The following is a 20,049-nucleotide window of genomic DNA, read 5'->3' as shown; positions in this document are numbered from 1 at the left end:
GATCCCTCCTGCCCGTAATGTAGTGCGGGGTGGGGTTAGGGGGTCGCCGTGGCCAGGAGGGTTTGGGCTCCCTCCTGGCCCGATATTGTTGGGGAGTCGGCGGTCCTTCGGGGTGAGGGTGCGAGTGGTCCTGCCGGGGGGGGGATGTATCGGACGTCGGGGGGGGGGCATCAGGCTTTCAGGATGGGGACAGACCTTCAAGGGGGGACAGGACTTCAAGGGGGGACAGTGCACGGAAGTCAGGGGGGGTGAACGGAGAGTCGGGACAGCGCATGGAAAGTCAGGGCGGGCGAAAGGAGCGTCGGGCATCATGCGCGTTATATGCCTGAGCGCGGTATAGAAAAGTTTTGGTACATATCATCGTGATTTCTGCGCGCTATACCCCTGTGCGCGTTTTACACAGGTGCGCGTTATATCCGCGAAAATACGGTAATCCTCCGCTCCCCCAGGTACATTAGATAGATTGTGAGCCCTTGGGACAGATAGGGGAAAAGCTTGAAGTACCTGTATTTTAACCACTTTGAGTGTGGTTGGTTAACTACAAAGAGGCAGTGTACAAGTACCAATCCCTTTCCATGATGTCATACTGCCTCATTCCACTAATGCTTAAGAGCTAATCTTAGCAGTGATGTCACAGTGGCTTCATTGTTCTATACTTGGCTCCCTTTTGCTGTTTTATCAGAGGAGAGTGTGGTGCAGTGGTTAGAGCGACAACCTCAACATCCTGAAGTTGTGGGTTCAAACCCCTGCGCTGCTCCCTGTGACCCTGGGCAAGTCACTTAATCCTCCGCTGCCCCAGGTACATTAGATAGATTGTGAGCCCCTGGGACAGATAGGGAAAATGCTTGAAGTACCTGCATGCAAACTGCTTCGAGTGTGGTTTTAAAACTACAAAAAGGCAGTGTATAAGTCCAAATCCCTCCTTTCCCCTTAATGCAAGAAATGAACATGCAGTAAGTACAAAACTGGCAGCTAGTGGGAGGCATGACCACCATGTCCTTTGGAAGTCCCACATTAAAATATCCATTAACGTGTGGTAGCCTGGTTCAATCAGTTTCTATTCAGGAGGTTCTAAGGGTACCCCTACTAGAGAATGACAAGGTGACAAAATTCATCACCGTCCCCGTCCCCGCGGATAACTGCGGGAAATAATCCCATGTCATTTTCTAGTGTCTATTTCAGCCTCAATCCTTCTACACCAGCATTCTTCAAAGCAAAGCTTGAGGGTCAGTGGTTGTGCTTATGTGAGCCAAGGATAATGAAGCCATTGTGACATCACTGATGAGTTTGGCTCTTAGGCATTGGTGGAATGAGGCATTATGACATCACAATATCTGCTCTGGATACCAGAGACTGTCATTCTGTAGTGTCTGTTTCAACCTCGGTCCTTCTACACCAGCATTCTTCAAAGCAAAGCTTGAGGGTCAGTGGTTGTGGCCATTCATACTCTGATTCTTCCCTCTCTCCTTAAAGAACGACATGAAGATGGTTTCCCGCGGTTATCCGCGGGGACGGGGACGGTGATGAATTTTGTCACCGTGTCATTCTCTAACCCCTACCATAGAGTTACCAGATGTCCGGACATGTTCGAGGGTCCAGATGGCTTTTCAAAACCTGGCATAAAAGGATCTCTGCGTGAAACTACAAGTTACGCATTTCCCAATGGCGCTGACCTCAGTCCTGGAGAAATCCCGCCTCTCCTTCTGGTGGAAGCCTTCCCTGTTATTCTATCACTGAAACTAGATGTTAAGCGCCTGGGCAAGGGGTGGGGGGGGATTGCGTAGAAGGGGAAAGCCCTTTGCTCTTACCTGCACCAAGATGTAATCACATGAACCTTGGAAGGAGAATCTCTTGCGATCAAAGGTGACATAGTGCGAATCTCCCACCTGCCAGCACTCCGCAGCACACTTCTCCTGGGAGCAGCGCCAGCGACCCCTCTGACACGTGCTATATGAGAAGGGGAGACAGAGAGAGAGAGAGACTGAGGCAACACTTGACCTCTGTCTTAACTGTGTATAAGGATATGTAGAGAAATAGTCTTGTCTCAACAGACCTGACCACAACCAAGTGATCACAGCTGTCCTAAAATAAATGCACTGGGCCCCTTTTTTTGCTTTCACTGCCCTCACAATGGGATGAATAGGTGATATGTATCTACGGTATATCAGGATCTGGAAAGACAGTGAATTCACACCAAAGATATGATATGAAAGAGATCTATAAAATAGTAGAATGGGACTTGTTTATTCTTTCCAAAAATACAAAGACTAGGACAAGCAATGAAGCTACAAAGTAGTCAATTTAAAACAAATTGGAGAGAACATTTTTTCACTCAACATATATTTAAACACTGGAATTTGTTGTGAGATAACTGTGGTAAAGCGATTAGCTTAGCAGGGTTTAAAAAAATGTTTTGCACAAGTTTCTGAAAGAAAAGTCCATAAGCCATTATTAAGAAGGACAAGGGAAAATTCACTGCTTATTCCTTAAGTAGCATAAAATCTGTTGTACTCCTTTTGGGATCTTGCCAGGATAAGCAGAATAAAGTCTCTTTTATTACAGTACTTGGGATCTAGCGAGGTACTTGGAACCTGGGTTGGCAACTGATGGAAACGGGATACTGGGCTTGATGGCCCTGCGGTCTGTCCCAGTAGGGCAATTCATAAGTTCTTATGTTCTGGTTTGTCCATTATTGAAAACAGGATACCAGGTTTGATAGACCTTCGCTCTGTCCCGGTATGTCAATGCTTATATTCTTATCTTGTTCCATCCTGACTTCGGGTTTTTCCGCCTTTCTACCAATGATTATAATACAAAGAAGCCCTCTGCTTCTCTGTTTCCCAACCCGCAGGGTTTAACACTCCTCACTCAACCATGCACAAGATGTGAGGATATGCTTCTTACCACTGGTTGCACCTCTGCTTGCTGATCTGTCCCGGGAGGTACTTCTGGCGTCGGTGGTGACACGGGCACTCCTCTTCCCTCACACAGAGGCCATCTTCCAAGTACAGGCCCGGGGGGCACTCGCAGCCACTCACGCACTCGTCCCGGCAGTGACTCTCTTCAGAAGTGCCCACAGTGGCACAGCTGGGCGGGCAGGAGGAGACACAGTCGGAGTACACTTTTCCATTTCCGCATTGTTTTTCTGGGAGAAAAAGAAATACACACACACACACACCTTCAGGGCAGTGCAGGATAGAGAGAAAGGCGAAGCTGCACCGAGGGCCGTCCATTCAGTAAGGCTGAACAGGGCACAGGAAACATGGGGACACTGAAATAGTGCCCCATCTATTGACTTCAATTATTGGTCACAACGCAGTGGGCAGGGTAGCATGACAAGTATAGTTTGGCAAAACATAGCACGGTAAGTATACTATTTCAAAGCATGGCTAACATAGTATAACACGGCTTGGCAAAAATGGTGCGTCAAGCGTGCATGACGAAGCAAAGCTTGGAACACTATGGAACGGAAACCTCCATGGCAAAGCCACCTACCACAGAATCCCTGCCTCCTCCAGTCAATAAAGATGTGCTGCTGGGCACACTCTCGGACATAGCTTGCAAAGGTGGCACACACCGCGGCATGCCGTCTCTCTTCTCCACCTCTTTCCTGGCAGTAGGTGTACACACAGGTATCGTGGAAGCCCCTCGCATCAACCTGCCACAGAAGGACCACACAGTGAGTAAAAGATCCCTTGCCCTGTCTCTCCAGGGTCTCCTGTCTCCTCTCTTTCCTCCGCCGGTATCCTCTCTTCTTTACGAGGACCTCCAGTTCTTTCCACTAGTGCCAGCTCTCACTGCTAGTTCGTACTGCAGGTGAGCGTTTCATGACCCCAATAGGTCCTTCAGAAAGAGGTCAGGGAGAGAAGGGATGAGAAGAAAGGCATCAGAAACACAGAAATGTATAAATGTGGAGAAAGCACAGAGGATATAGAGAAGGAAAACTGCAAGAGCAGAGCAGTACATGTAGACGGAGCAGAAAGGGAGTACACTTCCCCCCTCCGCATTCGCGGTGATAGGGGGAACAGCATGGCAGCGAATACCGAAAAACCGCAAATAACTTTTATGCGTGTTACTCACGGTTTTTCCGTAAAATAGCCCTTAAAAAGATAATAAACCACAAATAACCTGTCCTGCGATTTTCTACGTACGACGCCGGGGGCAGTGATTTCCTCCATGAACTGCCAGGGGCAGCGATTTCCTCCGTGACCCACCAGCGAGCAGCGATGTCCTATGTGAAACGCCAGGTTCAGTGACGTAAATTAGGGGGGGGCAGAGTCAGGGAACGAAAAACCACGAATAATCAAAACCGCGGTTAACGAAACCGCGACTACGGAGGGGGAAGTGTAATTCTAGAACAGAGCACTGATATAGAAACGTAAAAACATGACAGCCGACCAAGGCCAAATGGCCCATCCAGTCTGCCCATCTGCAGCATCCACTATCTCCTCCTCTCCCTATTGGCTAAGGCTTTTTACACCTGCATAGTGAGGTCATAGAACTTTATGATTATAGGCTAAGGCTCTTAACACTTGCATTGTGAGGTCATAGAGCATTATGGCTATAGAAACATAGAAAAATGATAGCAGATAAAGGCCAAATGGCCCATCCAGTCTGCCCATCTGCAGCCTCCGCTATCTCCTCGTCTCCCTAAGAGATCCCACGTGCCCGTCCCACACATTATTGAATTCAGACACGGTCTTTTCTTCGCCACCTCCTTTTCCGGGAGACTGTTCCACGCATCCACCACCCTTTCCGTTAAAAAAGTATTTCCTTAGATTGCTCCTGAGCCTGCCACCTCTTGACTTCATCCTATGCCCTCTCGTTCCAGAGCTTCCTTTCAAATGAAAGAGACTCGACTCGTACGCATTTATGCCACATAGATATTTAAACGTCTCTATCTTATCTCCCCTCTCAGGGCCCAATGCTATATATGTCACCTAAAAAAATCGGCACAGACTATAAAAGTTTAGCGCCCATGATAGAATCGTGCTTAGGAGGCGCTAAGCGCGCCAACTTTTAGGCACGCTCTATTTAGGCCAGGGTTTTCTTGGCCTAAATGCCTGCACCTAAGTTGGGCACCCAGTGGCTCCTAACTCAAAAACAGACCCATGATCCACCCCTAACCACACCCACAGTTAACTGCGCTTTGCACTTTCAACCAACTCCACTTCGTGCCAACTAAGAGATGTTGCCTATTTGGCAATTTCCCCAAAAAAATATGCGACGCCTACAACTGTTGCAGAATGCGGCAGTCAGACTAATCTTTGGACTAAAAAAATTTGACCACGTGACACCCTACTACCGGCAGCTACATTGGCTGCCGATGAAGGCACGCGTAAAGTTCAAATTTGCCTGTTTCTGCTTTAAAGCATTACACGGACTTGCCCCCAAATACATTACTGACCTTTTCTCCTTCTCAACCAACAGACACAAGAGAAGTTCACATTCCAACTTCGTTTCCCCCCCAGTGAGAGGTTGCAAACTGGAAAAACACCATGAATTCCTTCTCTCACACCAAGCAGCATCATGGGGTAAAGACCTAGAACAATTACTTTCGCCCTCTACTTATGAGGAATTTAGGAAACGTCTAAAAACACACCTGTTCCTAAAACATCTTGACAACATAGAAACATAGAAGATGACGGCAGAAAAGGGCTACAGCCCATCAAGTCTGCCCACTCTGCTTACCCACCCCCTGTCTATGCCCTAATGACCCAATTTCCTTATCTTGACCCTCGTAGGTATCCCACATGGGTATCCCATTTATTCTTAAAGTCTGGCACGCTGTCTGCCTCAATCACCTGCACTGGAAGCTTGTTCCAATGATCAACCACTCTCTCTGTGAAGAAATACTTTCTGGTTTCTGCAGCAGCCACTCTCTCCTCCTCTCCCTATTGGCTAAGGCGCTTAACATTTGCATCTCCTCTTCCTATAGGCTAAGGCTCTTTACACCTGCATTGTGATGTCATAGAACTTTCTGATTATAGAAACATAGAAACATGATGGCAGATAAAGGCCAAATGACCCATCATAGAAACATAGAAGATGACGGCAGAAAAGGGCTACAGCCCATCAAGTCTGCCCACTCTATGCCCTAATGACCCAATTTCCTTATCTTGACCCTCGTAGGGATTCCACATGGGTATCCCATTTATTCTTAAAGTCTGGCACGCTTGTTCCAATGATCAACCACTCTCTCTGTGAAGAAATACTTTCTGGTGTCGCCATGAAATTTTCTGCCCCTGAGTTTGAGCGGGTGCCCTCTTGTGGCCGAGGGTCCCTTGAGAAAGAAAATATCATCTTCCACTTCGACAACTGATCCACTTATCTCTTTCCTCTCAATAGCGACCTACTGTCCTTTTGATCACTTTTCTCCTCAACAATGAATTTCCTGTCTAATTACTTCTCTTTCTTCTTCCCCTCTTGAAGTCAGTCAATTTGTACCTTTGCTTAATCTTTTGTAAACCGCATAGAACTTCACGGTATTGCGATATATAAGCTGTTATTATTATTATTATTATTGAGCGTTGAGTGTTGAGTGTCAGTGCTGATGTAGCCTATCACTCAATTAAATTAGGCGCCCGCTTCGGCTAGACGTGACGACGCCGGCGTCTAACTTTAAGCGCGCTTACCAAATATTTAAGGAAACCTGTGAAATCCCTTTCGCATGACAATTTTGGCTAAAGAAATCCAACCACGCAAGTTATATACACTTCCCCCTCTGCATTCGCGGTGACAGGGGAACAGCAAGGCAGCGAATACTGAAAAACCGCGAATAACTTTTCGGATGTTGTTCACGGTTTTTCTGTTTTAAAAAAAAAAAAAAAATCCCTAAAAAAGATTTAAAAACGCAAATAACCTGACCTGCAAGTGTAGCGATTTGCTCCGTACAATGCTGGGAGCATCGATTTTCTCCGTGAAATGCCGGGAGCAGCGATTTCCTGTGACGTAAATTGGGGGGCAGAGCCAGGGAACGAGAAACCACCAATAATCGAAGCCATGGTTAACGAAACCGCCCGCATCTAGAGTACTGCGTCCTTTATTGGTCGCCGTACCTAAAGAAGGATATGGCGATACTCGAGAGGGTTCAGAAAAGAGCGACACGATTGATAAAAGGTATGGAAAACCTTTCATACGCTGAAAGATTGGAGAAACTGGGGCTCTTTTCCCTGGAAAAGAGGAGACTTAGAGGGGACATGATAGAGACTTACAAGATCATGAAGGGCATAGAGAAAGTGGAGAGGGACAGATTCTTCGAACTTTCGAAAACTACAAGAACGAAAGGGCATTCGGAAAAATTGAGAGGGGACAGATTGAGAACCAATGCTAGGAAGTTCTTCTTCACCCAAAGGGTGGTGGACACCTGGAATGCGCTTCCAGAGGGTGTTGGGGTTCAAGAAGGGATTGGATAAGGAAAAGGGGATAGAAGGGTATAGATAGAGGATTACTATACAGGTCCTGGACCTGATGGGCCGCCGTGTGACTGGACTGCTGGGCACGATGGACCTCTGGTCTGACCCAGCAGAGGCACTGCTTATGTTCTTATGTTAAATAATAATAATAGAATTTGGTAGTTAGAGTGCCGTGGCAGAGTAAGGGGGAGTCCTCCTCTCCGCCCCCCCTACCATGTATGCGCACGCCCTCCTTAACATTCCTGGCGCAAGCAGCCACGCCAACCTGCTGCTCGCGTTAGCGTTGGCTCTTCCTCTGACGTCATTTCCAGGATCCGCGCCTAACAAGTGAGGTGCGGAGGAAGGGAAAGGGTGCACGTGCGCGCGGGGGCGGGGAAGGAATGGAGGAAAGTGGGGGGGGGCAGAGGAGAGCCGCCTCCGTCCCCTGGTGCCTCTCACCCTCGCTACGTCAGAGTGCGCCTGAAAGTTCCATATTCTATAAAGAAAAGTAGCGCATGTAATTGGCGTGTAAACGCTAGCATCTCTTTTCACAATTATCCCATGAAGAGCACAGTTAGGGAGAGAAGAAGGAGAACGAACATACGCAAGAGAACAGAAGTGGAGAGTTTTCAGGGAAAAGGTAGCATTAGGAGATTGTAAAAGTAGAGACAGCACACAACAGTTGATCTTAGTCAAAAGGCCGAGAAGCGATGAGACAGCACACAAACACATGCAGAAAATGCATGAAGAGACTTCTAGCGGAAAGCTAGCACTGAGAGAAAAGAGCGTCCAAAATAAGAGAAAGCAATTTTTTATATACCACTTAAAGCCCATGTGGTGAAATGGGGGAATGAATGGGGGGTTATGGTTTATTTTATAAAATGTTTGAAGGAATTATATAATTTTAACATTTATAATTTATTTGTATATATGTATTTTTATTTTATTCCTTTAATAAAATATTTGAATGTAAACTGTATGAGGGGGGAAGGGTAGGGGGGAAGGGGAAAGGATTAAGGGGGGGGATGTAGAAAGGAATGGATTAGGTCATTTGGAAATATATTTTGGAGGAATGATAGAAATATGTATGGAACTATTATTATTGTGGATCTAATTGTATTGAACTTCTCTCTGTATTATTTTATTGTATATCTGTTAGATTCCTTCAATAAAATGTTATAAATTAAAGCCCATGTGGTTTGCGTTCAGGTACTCAAGCATTTTTCTCTATCTGTCCTGGTGGACTCACACTCTGGGCTCCTTTTACGAAGCCGCGTTAGCGGCTTTAGCGCGCGTGACTTTTAATCACGCGCTAACCCCCGTGCTAGCCGAAAAACTACCGCCTGCTCAAGAGGAGGCGGTAGCGGCTAGCGTGGCCGGCGGTTTAGCGCGGCTTTGTAAAAGGACCCCTCTGTCCAATGTACCCGGGACAATGGATTCACAAAGCAAACCGATCGTGTACCCGATTTTACTCTGGCCCAATTCATTTACTTCTCTGCCAATCCGAATCCGATCTACGCATGCAAATGAGGGGAACGGCATGCAAAGTAGGCAGGGACGCGATTCACCAAACAAATTTCCCGATCCGACTGGGCTGGCCAATCAACTGGGGACCAGTCGCAAACGTCCTTTCTGACTGTCCTCGGCCTGAAATCCCAGCCTGCAGCCCATCTCTGCCCCTTCCAGTTGAGCCCTGCTCTTGCCGCCCCGACTCTCCTGTTCTCTGCCGTCCCTCCCGGCAGTGCGAGCCCGTGGTTTTAAAGCGGCGCTACACTGCAGGGAAGGGCGGCAGAGGGCAGGAGAGAATAATTGCCTGCTTTCAAAAGTCCCCAGCCGCTGTGGCTGTTCACCGCAGGGACTTGCCGGGGCAGTAAACTTGTGTCCGCGAAGGGGACTCTCCTGGCCCGATCTCTGCCCCAGTTCTCCTGACCCGGACCACGCCACGGGGCTTTGCAATAAGGCGCTGCTCTTTTAGGCGAAGGGGAAGGGACCGCATCGGGCTAGATGCCGGTTTGCGAGTGTTGCTGACAGGGGATGGAGGAGAACCAAACTCCGGAGAAGTTCGCGGCTTGTGCCCAGCGTCGCGCAAGTAAAAAAAAACAAAAAACAAACCGCGGACCTCAAACACATGCGCAGACCATCTGCAGGCAAAGCAGATGGTCTGCGCATGCGTCGGGATCGCACACCAGTGCTGGCAGATGGGGGCGTTCCTCCGAACGCCCCCATCTGCATATTAGAGGTTGAAAAATCCATCGGACCTGCCTGGATCGGATACGGATCGGTCCCAATCGGGCAGGTTCAGAATCACAAGGAGCAGCATGGGATTTAAACCCACAACCTCAGGCTGCCGAGGCTGTATCTCTAACCACTGTGCTACATACTCCCCACTGTGATGGGCACAATGATTGGCAAAGCACCTCAGTCCATCAGAGTAAGACCAGTGACAAAGAGAGCACTGAAAACAGAAGGAGCGCAGTGATGGCAAAGGCGAAAGCACTGGTATTTCAAAGAACGCGAGCAGCGAGCCCTGCTACTGCAGTGTGAGAGACGTAACGGAGTTCATAGGAACACGGCAATTGGAGTCAAGTGATTGGCGCATTGTAAGGGCAGTTTTGGAGAAAGCGAGAGCACTGCAGTCAAAAAGAACGAGAGCAGCGATAGAGAAAGTCCTGCAGATGGAGGAGACGGTAAAGATGGAGAGGGCGAGAGGAACTGGAAAGAGGGAAAGCAGTTACGAAGGAAGTACAGCAAGAAGAGCAGGGATGGAGAAAGTGAGACCACTGCAATACTGAAGAGAAGGATTGTAGCAGACATGGAAAGAGTGAAAAATGACGGTGAAAGGCAGAGCACCACAAGGGAGAACAGCAGTGATATACTGTGAAGGATCAGCACTTCCACTATAGCATCCTTCCTTGTCTTGCTCAGCTGCTAGAATCTTTCCCAAAATTCTGCTAACACGCAAAGCAACTTTAAAGATATAAGGAATATGGCTGGCAAAAGCAGAAGAAAAGATGGCTAGAGATATAAAGAAAGGTGCCGGGACTTTTTTTTTAAAAATTCTTTTTAGATATATTAATGAAAGGAAGACTACTAGAAATGGAATTGATGCAGTGGTTAAAGCTACAGCCTCTGATAACCAGAGCTGGTATTGTGACATCACAATGCCTCATTCCACCAATGCCTAAGAGCCAACCTCATCAGTGATGTCACAATGGCTTGATTGTCCTATACTGGGCTCACTTTTGCTACATTTTGATTTCTAGAGTGGAGCAGTGGTTAAAGCTCCAGCCTCAGCACCCTGAGGTTGTGGGTTCAAACCCACGCTGCTCCTTGTGACCTTGGGCAAGTCACTTAATCTCCCCAAGCCCCAGGTACGTTAGATAGATTGTGAGCCCAATGGGACAGACAGGGAAAACTGCTTGAGTACCTGAATAAATTCATGTCAACTGTTCTCAGCTCCCCTGGGAGAATGGTATAGAAAATTGAATAAATATATGAGAGAGAACTGGTGGAACAGTGACAATGACAGCACTGCAGTCAGAAAGAGTGGTGGAGAAAGCATTGCTTTACAATGTTTATTATGTACTGTATATGTTATCTGTATTTTGTGTAGGCGATTTTGCAACCCACTTAGGATTTAAGTGGGCTAGAAGTTTTTTTTAAACAAATAAAAACGTTGCTGGTGGAGGAGACAGTCGTGCTGAAGAAAGACAGCATCGATGGGGAGAGTGCTACCTAAGAGAGACAGCTTAAAAATGGAGAGTGTTTCTGAAGAGAAAGCAGTATCAGAGACAGAGTTTGCAGATGAAACACTCTGAGTAGAGTTTCAAGTTTAATTAAATTTTAATATACCGACCCTCGACGTGCACCTGGCCGGTTTACAAAGCTTCAAAAAGTTAAAATAATTTTTTTTTGTAGGGGGGTAGGAGGGGGAAATGGGAACATTAATTAGACAAATTATAAATACAAGCATGAGTCATATCTGAGGAGAAAGGCTGTTTCCTGGAGGTACAGAATTATGTAACTGAGACAGCGGTCAAAATAGTGGTTCCCAATCCTGTCCTGGAGGACCACCAGGCCAATCGGGTTTTCAGGCTAGCCCTAATGAATATGCAAGGAGCAGATTTGCATGCCTCTCACTTCCATTCTATGCAAATCTCTCCCATGCATATTCATTAGGGCTAGCCTGAAAACCCGATTGGCTTGGTGGTCCTCCAGGACAGGGTTGGGAACTACTGGTCTAGAATACAAAGGGACTAGGGTAGGACGATCATTCCCAGTGGGCAGGAAGTGGGTACTGCAAAGTGACCCTGGCCAGAGAAGAGCTCTCTGACAGACCTAGTAAAGATAAGAAAGAGCAACTCCCTGCCCCTCCCCCACCCAAGATCCCCCCCCCCAATAGAGCAAGCCTTGGAAAAGCACGCCGTTCGAGAGAGCGGGGTGAGGACTTATTGTAGAAGTCCATTCCTTCACCTTGGGATGGCACTGACTGAAGGGAGTGTTGAGCAGCTTCTGGCACACAGCGTCGGCTTCTGCCCGCAGGGTGGCGTCGACGCCGGCATCGCAGCTGTGACCCATCTCTGCCGCGTCTTCACAGGCGTGCTAAACCAAGTGAAGCAAGAGAGTGAGGCTAGAGAGACCTGCGACTTCAGCACTGCAGACAGGATCATGTGAAAAGCTGTGCAATCATCTTGGTTTCCTGGCTACGCCGATGAACTTCTCACCGTCCCTTGCATCTAACATAATGTAGGGTTACCAGACGTCCAGATTTCCCTGGACAGCGTTTCAAAACCCAGCACTTCGTCTGGGTTTTGAAAAGCTTCCCGTCAAAATCGCGTCGGGAAGGGGCATCTGCGTATGCAACGCAGTGACATCACGCACACGCGATGTCATTGTGTCATGTCTGCGCATGTGCGGATGCCATCTGGGGCGGGGGCTGGGGGAGGAATGGGGCACGACACAGGCAGAACGGGGCACAACTGAGCGGGCCTGGGGGTGTGGCCACGGGTCCGGACGGGAAAATCTGGTAACCCTAACATAATGGCCAGTACTCAGTATAGGGTTACCATATTTTTGACCTGAAAAAAGAAGACACATGATACAACCCCGCCCCCTGGCTCCGCCCTCACCCCATCCCTGGCCCAGCCCCCCAGAAGCTAGTTTGGCAGGGCTAGTTACAAAGAATCCGGTGGCTCTCCCCCTCTTACCTCCTCAACACTGCAATTCTATATGCTTCGGGCAGCCAGCAGCTCAACGACGTGAGCCTGCTGCCATCGGCTGCCCCAGAAGCCCCCTCTATGCATGTCCCGCCTCTGCGGCTTCCAGGGCAGGCTGACAGCAGCCCGAAGAAAATAGAATTGCAGTGTTGAGAAGGTAAGAGGGGAAGAGCCACCGTTTTGCCTCAGCCCCGCCCATTCCGCCTCTGGCTCCACCCCATTCTATCCCCAGTCCCGCCCCATTCCCGCCCCTGACAAGCCTCCTGTCTTCTACAACCAGCTCCAGATGCGTCTGGAGGGCCTGGAGCACAGCCTGCTCAGAGGCCCTCTAGATGCAGTCGGAAATGGTTGGGGCTTTCCAAAACCCGGACAAACACCAGGTTTAGTCCTCTAAAAAGAGGACATGTCTGGCTTTTCCCCGATGTCGGGTAACCCTAACCTCACAGCTCAAGCAGATTGGACACTCAAACACGGATATCCTGTAGCGCTGTGCCTGAGACAAGGATCTGGCTCCTTTGGACATGCTAAAAAGGAGCTTAGGGTTTTTAGAAGCTCGTACAAAGAGATGCTATTACGAACTCACGGAGACAGTTCTTCCACTGGGATCATATCACCTTTTGCTTTATGCGACTCTTTAAACAGAGGTAGTTTATCAATCCAAATAAATAACAGATAGACACAGCTGAACAAATAGTGACCACAACAGCCTCGGGGCTCCCCTTCAACTTAAAACAGTGAGCTACAACTGAATTTCACTTTATCCCAATTATACAAATACTCGTTTACTTCCAAATGAGTGCTAGAATGGGTCCGTCCACCATTTATGACCTGCATCCCAAGATCCATGAACCCTGAGGCGTCTTATGGCTTGACAGACCTAAATAGAGAAATGTATTTCTTGATCACAGTGGCGTAGTAAATGGGGGGGGGGGGGCTGCCCCAGGTGCCATGTTGCCGGCACCCCTCCTCTTATCCACCCCTTGCAGGTAGGGCTGGGCTCGGTTAGGGCACTGGCCTTTGACCTAGGGGCCGCTCCTTGGCACGATGGACCACTGGTCTGACCCAGCAGCGGCAAGTCTTATGTTCTTATGCTCTTGCCTCTTCCCATTCCTCCCCTCACCCTGCACACGCCCCCCCCCCTTCCCTCCCCCTGCACCTCTGGTTGTTCACCGCCATGAGCAACAACTTCAACATGCTCCTCGCGACCGCGTCAGCTCTCCCGCTGATATCCCTTCACAGGAAGTGACATTGGAGGGAGAGCCGACGGGGGTCACGAGCAGCACGTTGAAATTGTTACTCAAGGCGGTGAGCGACTTGAGGTGCGGGGGAAGGGAAGGGGGGGCACACGCTCAGCAGGATTGGGGAGGGAGTGTGGTGGTGGAGACAAGGGCGGAGGAGGGACGCCACCGCCCTGGGTGCCTGTCACCCTCACTACGCCACTGCTTGACCATAATTTTAGACGAGCAAAATCAACTGAATTCCCCCAAACCTTCTGGACTTAAATCTAGCCAGTCAAAAGTTAAGACTGTTATTGATATGGATAGGGTCGTCCATCCAAACATAGCCAGTTAACCCTGAAAATCAGAACTACTTCTTGCTTACCAGCAATGCACGCAATTTTTTGAGGGTGGGCACCTTTCAACAACCCACTTCCATTCATAATATACTGTTTGTCCCATGGAAATGGCTTTGAAAGTCGTCCTTTCCATGCTCAGGGCAGAGGGCCTGCCTTTTGTAGGTGTGGTCTATTACAGAACTGAACTTAGCACTCAAGATGGGATCTCACCAGAGGCCTACAGAGAGATAATATTACTTCGCTCTTGCTACCAGGGATACTAAACTAAACCAAACCTTAAGTTTGTATACCGCATCATCTCCACAGAAGTAGAGCTCGGCACGGCTTACAGGAATTGATATAGAAAGGAACTACAATGAAAAATAGAAGGACTTAGGAAAGAGAAGTTTAGAGGGACTTAGTATATCGAAGAGGGAGGGGTCATTACATTTTAGAGAAAAGCCAAGTTTTCAAATGTTCATACACCCAAATATACTGTTAGATTTCCAACTGTCACACTGACTGGTTACCTTGAGGTCACTGGAGATGATTATCCCTCCAGGTTCCTACTTGGTGACTGCTGTTTCCTTTCCTCCAAAATTTTATTTGGGCCTTGGATTCTCCATTCCAAATGCACGAGTTTACAATTATTTTTTTTTCTTAAAGTATACTTGTCATTCCTGTTATGCAGTAAAACTTAAGCACGGGAAGGCCCAGAAGTACTTTCCACAGAAGTTTTTATCTGGTTCGAATCAAGTGGCTGGCCTAATTGACTAGAGGGAAAAGATTGGCTATCAGATATTATCTATTATGTATTTTAATGCATGATCACTGGTTAATAAGACCCAACTAATCCAAAATCTGTCTTCTCCCTGCTTGGCAACAGGTATGCTTTCTGGAGGACACCCTTCAACTAGAAAGCTGGAAAAGGAGTGGGGGACGATTTGTACCTCTGACATAGAATCTGGGCTCCTCCAGGAGTTCCCAAAGGTTGCAGGGTAGAGTACGAGTCTGCCGCCAACATCTGTGAAATCATCTGAAAAATAAGAGATTTCTACTAAGAAGGGCCCAGGAAGTCTCTGGTAACATCACCTAAGTGCTACATTTTAGAGGGTTTATAAAGAGTTTCATAAGGGCTTGACAGATACTCCATGATATTCAAAGTTATACATTCATCAGTGGTCAGGCAACATATAATTACATTACATTAGGGATTTCTATTCCGCCATTACCTTGCGGTTCAAGGCGGATTACAAATGGAATGTCAGGACATTAGAAGTATTTAGGGAGTAGGTTGTACATTTTTTTGAGTTGCTAAAGATTACATCTGAATTGTACATATGTAGTAGCTGCAGGTGATGCTTGGGACATTTCTGATTGTGTTAGTTCGGTTTTATGTGTTTTTTGAATAGAAGGGTTTTTATTTCTTTTTTGAAGGTTTTGTAGTCTGTGGTCGAGGTCAATAGATTGTAGAGTTGGAGGTTGAGAGTTGCAGTTCGAGTGGCTAGGAGGATGTCGTACAGTTTTTTTCTTTTGACGTTTTTGGTTGGAGGGTGTGTGAATGGTGCGTGGGTTCTCCTATGTCTGGTTGAGGTGGATTAAACTAGTCGATTGTTCCAATAGGCTGGGCTGTCTCCGTTTATTGCTTTAAATAGTAGGCAGGAAAATTTGAAGTGTATTCTCGCTTGTATTGGGAGCCAATGTGAGTCGTAGTATGCCTCTGTGATGTGTTCGAATTTCTTCAGTGAGTAGATCAGTCTTAGGGCTGTGTTTTGTATTCTTTGTAGTTGTTTTATCATGGTTGCTGTGCAGGTGAGATATAGTATGTTGCAGTAGTCTATTAGACCTAGGATTGTACCAAGAGTTGGAATTGTTTTCTGTTGAATAATTTTCTGACTTGCCTCAGGTTTCTCATGAGTGCGAATGATTTTTTTTATTGTTTTGTTGATTTGTGGCTGTCACTACCTATGTATTTTTTGAAACACATAAGTGAAACCCCCTTATCTATGCACCTAGGGGTTACATGTTCTGATGGGTTTATTTATTTACCACATTTTTCATGACAAGATTCACCCAGAGCAGTTTATAATACACTTAATAGTAATCAGATAAAGTGGTACCTTGGAATCCAAACACCCCAGAACTCAAACGCTTTGGAATCCAAACTTTTTTTTGTAGTAAATTTTGCCCCAGAATCCGAACTCTGCTTTGGAATATTTGTTATTTTTAAATTCTTTATTCATTTTTACATATTAGAAACATAGAAACATAGAAAGATGACGGCAGATAAGAGCTACAGCCCATCAAGTCTGCCCACACTATTGACCCACCCTCTTAAGTCTACTGACCCCCTTAAGTATAATTGTAATTATACTCCCACTCTACTGACCCACTCATTCAAGTCTATACCCTAGTGACATAGAAACAACAAGTGTATAAGAAAAATCATTCGAACTTATAAATATACACGATTAACTTTCATATATCATTAAAAAATATAACTTTTCAGCCAATACCTATATTCTATAATATTTTGAATATTATGAACTATTCCTAGAATCTAACCAATTGGGGCAATGAGCAACTTTGGAATATTTGTTAATATTTTACTTTAAAATTTGAGTTTGTGGGACCCAGGAACGGATTAATCCAATTTCTATTATTTTCAATGGGAAAAATTGTCTTGGAACTCGAACGGGGTTCTGGAACGGATTAAGTTCGGATTCCAAGGCATCACTGTACTCAAGCATTTTTACTACCTGTGGGAGGCTCACAATCTAACTGTGGTACCTGGGGCAATAGTGCTATGTGACTTGCTCATAGTGTCAAGGAGCAGGCTGGAATAGAACTCATAACCTCAGAGTGCTGAGGCAGCACTTCTTATCGCTAGGCCACACCTCCATTTACATAAGGTTAAGGAGGGAGTCAAGAAAGTGCATCAAAAGTGGGGTTGCCATATGGCTCCAGAAAAAGGAGATAATTACATTCATATCACAATGTCAATAAATCAAATTAAATAGTGCTCAGACCCACAACCATTAGTGTTCAAGTGTAAAAACACACAACACCGGCTGCCGTCAGACCATCATGGCACTATTCATGTCTGTACCACCAGTTAACAATCTAAAATCCATTTTCTATAAGATTAACTTATCTTTTTATGGTGGTTGATTCACAGCCGATGGTCACGTAATAGGCAGCTTGGTGTTATAAAGTGCTCGTGCATATTTATGCATTGCTTTGATACCATCCTCCTGGCATCCACCACCTCCGCCGTGAAAAAGTATTTCCTGATGATACTCCCAAGTTTACTACCCAGGGTTACCAGATTTTCCGGCGTTATAGCCTGCATGTAGTTTAGCTGTGGATTATTACACTCTCCCGCTGCCCTAAAATCCCTGCCATGACACAACCCGACCCCCTCCTCCTGCAGAAGGAGAGATGCCCACTCTCCCCCGCTGGCAAGTGACCACCCCTCCCCCTTCCCTCAAATAGATGACCCAGAGGGATATGGAATCCCTCCTCCCAGCTGCCTACGTCATCTAAAATGGGCCTTCCCCTTCCCGGTGCATCTTGAGATGCACCGGAAAGGGGTCTGAGGCTCTGATTGGCCCAGGTTGTATATGGCCCCATAAGAGGGGCCTTAGGTGTCTGGGACAATCAGAGCCTTAGGTCCCTTCCTGGTGCATCCCAAGATGGGGAAGGCCCATTTTAGATGACGTAGGCAGCTAGGAAGAGGGATTCCATGTCCCTCCAGGTCATCTATTTGAGGTAAGGGGGAGGGGGTGGAGACAGGGAAGGGGGGGGTCGCTTGCCAGTGGGGGAGACTGGCCAGCTCTCCTGCTGCAGGGGGAGGGGGGTCGTGTCGGGTCAGGTTTCGGCGGGGATTTTAGGGCAGCGAGAGAGTTTGGGCATCTCTCCCGCTGCAGGGGGGATGTCTCTGCCGTTCCGGGGAGGGGGTGGTGTTCGCCACCTCTTCTGCAGGGAAGGGGTGTTATGATGCAGCGTAGAGAATGGGCATCTCTCCCGCTGCATCACAACACAGGGGCTTTCTAGCGGTCTCTGACACTGACTGGCAGAGGTCTGCCCAGAGAAAGTGAGATGTTTCCCAGGTGAAAAAGGGTAATACCAGTAATACCACAGGGTGGCAGCGGCTGGGAGACAGACATGGGGGAAGCCACTGCTTGCCCTAGATCGGTCACAAGGAATGTTGCTACTATTGGGGTTTTTGCCAGGCCCTTGTGATCTGGATTGGACACCGTGAAGCTGGGCTAGACGGACCATTGGTTTGACCCAGTAAGGCTATTCTTATGTTCCACTGAGCTGGATACTCACCATTGGGGTCATCGTTGTACACACCACAGAGTCCATGTGTGCTGCCCCTGAGGTCTGCGCTCACTGTCACATACACAGTGTCCAGTCCATCAAACTTCACTCGCACTCCCAGCCCACTCTCAACGAAGAGGAAGTCTCCCAGCCAGAGAACACTGATTCCTACAATGAGAGGGAAAAAGGTTAAAGATCAGAGTGCAAGAGAAGGAGGGTTAAAGATGGGGCCTATTAGATGGCTCCAGCAGGCCCCGTTGCATCTATGGACTCCAATAGTCCTGGTTTTTCAAAAGAAATAGGAACTATAGGGTGGATTGATATTCAGTAACCAGCACACAGTGTGTACAGCACTTATCTGGCTGTGGAGAAGTGGCCTAGTGGTTAGGGCTGCAGACTCAGCACCCTGAGGTTACAGGTTCAAATCCAGTGCTTCTCCTTATGACCCTGAGCAAGTCACTCAATCTTCCACTGGCCCAGATAGATTGTGAGCCCACCAGGACAGATAGGGAAAATGATTTAAGTATCTCTATTTTTCACTTCTTTGTTATTCTCCAGGTACTTTAGTTAGATTGTGAGCCTTCGGGACAGTAAGGGAATTTCTAAGTACCTATCTTACTTTTTAATTTTAATTGTTACTGTTACTGGTTACTTTACCCTGGTTAATCTGACTCTGCATCTTCGCTATAAATGTACAGTCTCTTCTCCTGTAAACCGCTCTGAACTGTTTTATGGTATTGCGGTATACAAAAATAAAGTTATTATTATTATTATTACCTGTATGTAAACTGGTTATAAACCTACAAAAAGGCAGTATACAAGTCTCAATTCCTTTCCCTGATGTCATAAAGCTTCATTCCACCAGTGCCTAAGAGCCCATCTTATCAGTGATGTCACAATGGCTTCATTGTTCTATACGGGATCCGGAAGGTTCGCCCCCCACATTTCGCCCCCAGCAATTCGCCCCTCACATTTCGCCCCCCACATTTCGCCCCCAGACACATTTCGCCCCCACACATTTCGCCCCCACACATTTCGCCCCCCGGATGTTTTGCCCCCGCACATTTCGCCCCCGCACATTTCGCCCCTGATTATGTGTACTGTACATTTCGCCCCTGAGCGTTCCTCCGTTCTCTCTCTCTCACTCTAACTTTGTCTCCCTTCCCACCTCCCCTTTCTGCGTCTAAGATAGGGTCGGCAACATACAGCTTGTGAGCCACATGTCCCATGCCCCCCCCTCCTCCCCCTGAGACCTATCAAAGTACCTAGCAGTCCAGCATTGATCTTTGTGGCAGGAGTACAGCCCTCTCGCTCCTGCCTTCCCAAATGGCTGCCATGACCTTTCGCAGCTGCTCACGGCACTTCCTGTTAATACCATTAGCTGCTGCAAGAGGACAACAGCCATTTTAGAAGGCAGAAGTGAGAGGGCTGTACTCCTACCATGAAGGCCCCCCCCCCCCCCACTGGATCCAGTACCTAGTTAGGCCCTGGGGGGGAGACCCTTTCCGACTGTCCTGCCAGCCCTGCAGCCCTGAAATCAACCTGCTCTCTGCCTCCC

General features: G+C 47.5%; 1 protein-coding gene across 1 annotated transcript in view; it reads right to left on the bottom strand.

Moving 5' to 3' along the window:
- Positions 1 to 20,049, bottom strand: part of LOC117354948 (SCO-spondin-like) — a 441,431-nt gene that overhangs the window by 370,173 nt on the left and 51,209 nt on the right. Inside the window, 6 exon segments of the mRNA XM_033932909.1 lie at positions 1,809 to 1,947; positions 2,905 to 3,145; positions 3,496 to 3,658; positions 11,868 to 11,996; positions 15,116 to 15,201; positions 18,501 to 18,659. Coding sequence (XP_033788800.1) covers positions 1,809 to 1,947; positions 2,905 to 3,145; positions 3,496 to 3,658; positions 11,868 to 11,996; positions 15,116 to 15,201; positions 18,501 to 18,659 — 917 coding nt within the window.

Source organism: Geotrypetes seraphini, chromosome 2 (genome assembly GCF_902459505.1).
Source record: "Geotrypetes seraphini chromosome 2, aGeoSer1.1, whole genome shotgun sequence".
NCBI lineage: Eukaryota > Metazoa > Chordata > Amphibia > Gymnophiona > Dermophiidae > Geotrypetes > Geotrypetes seraphini.
Note: the sequence above shows the minus strand (reverse complement) of the source record. Positions and strands in the feature narration are given on the sequence as shown.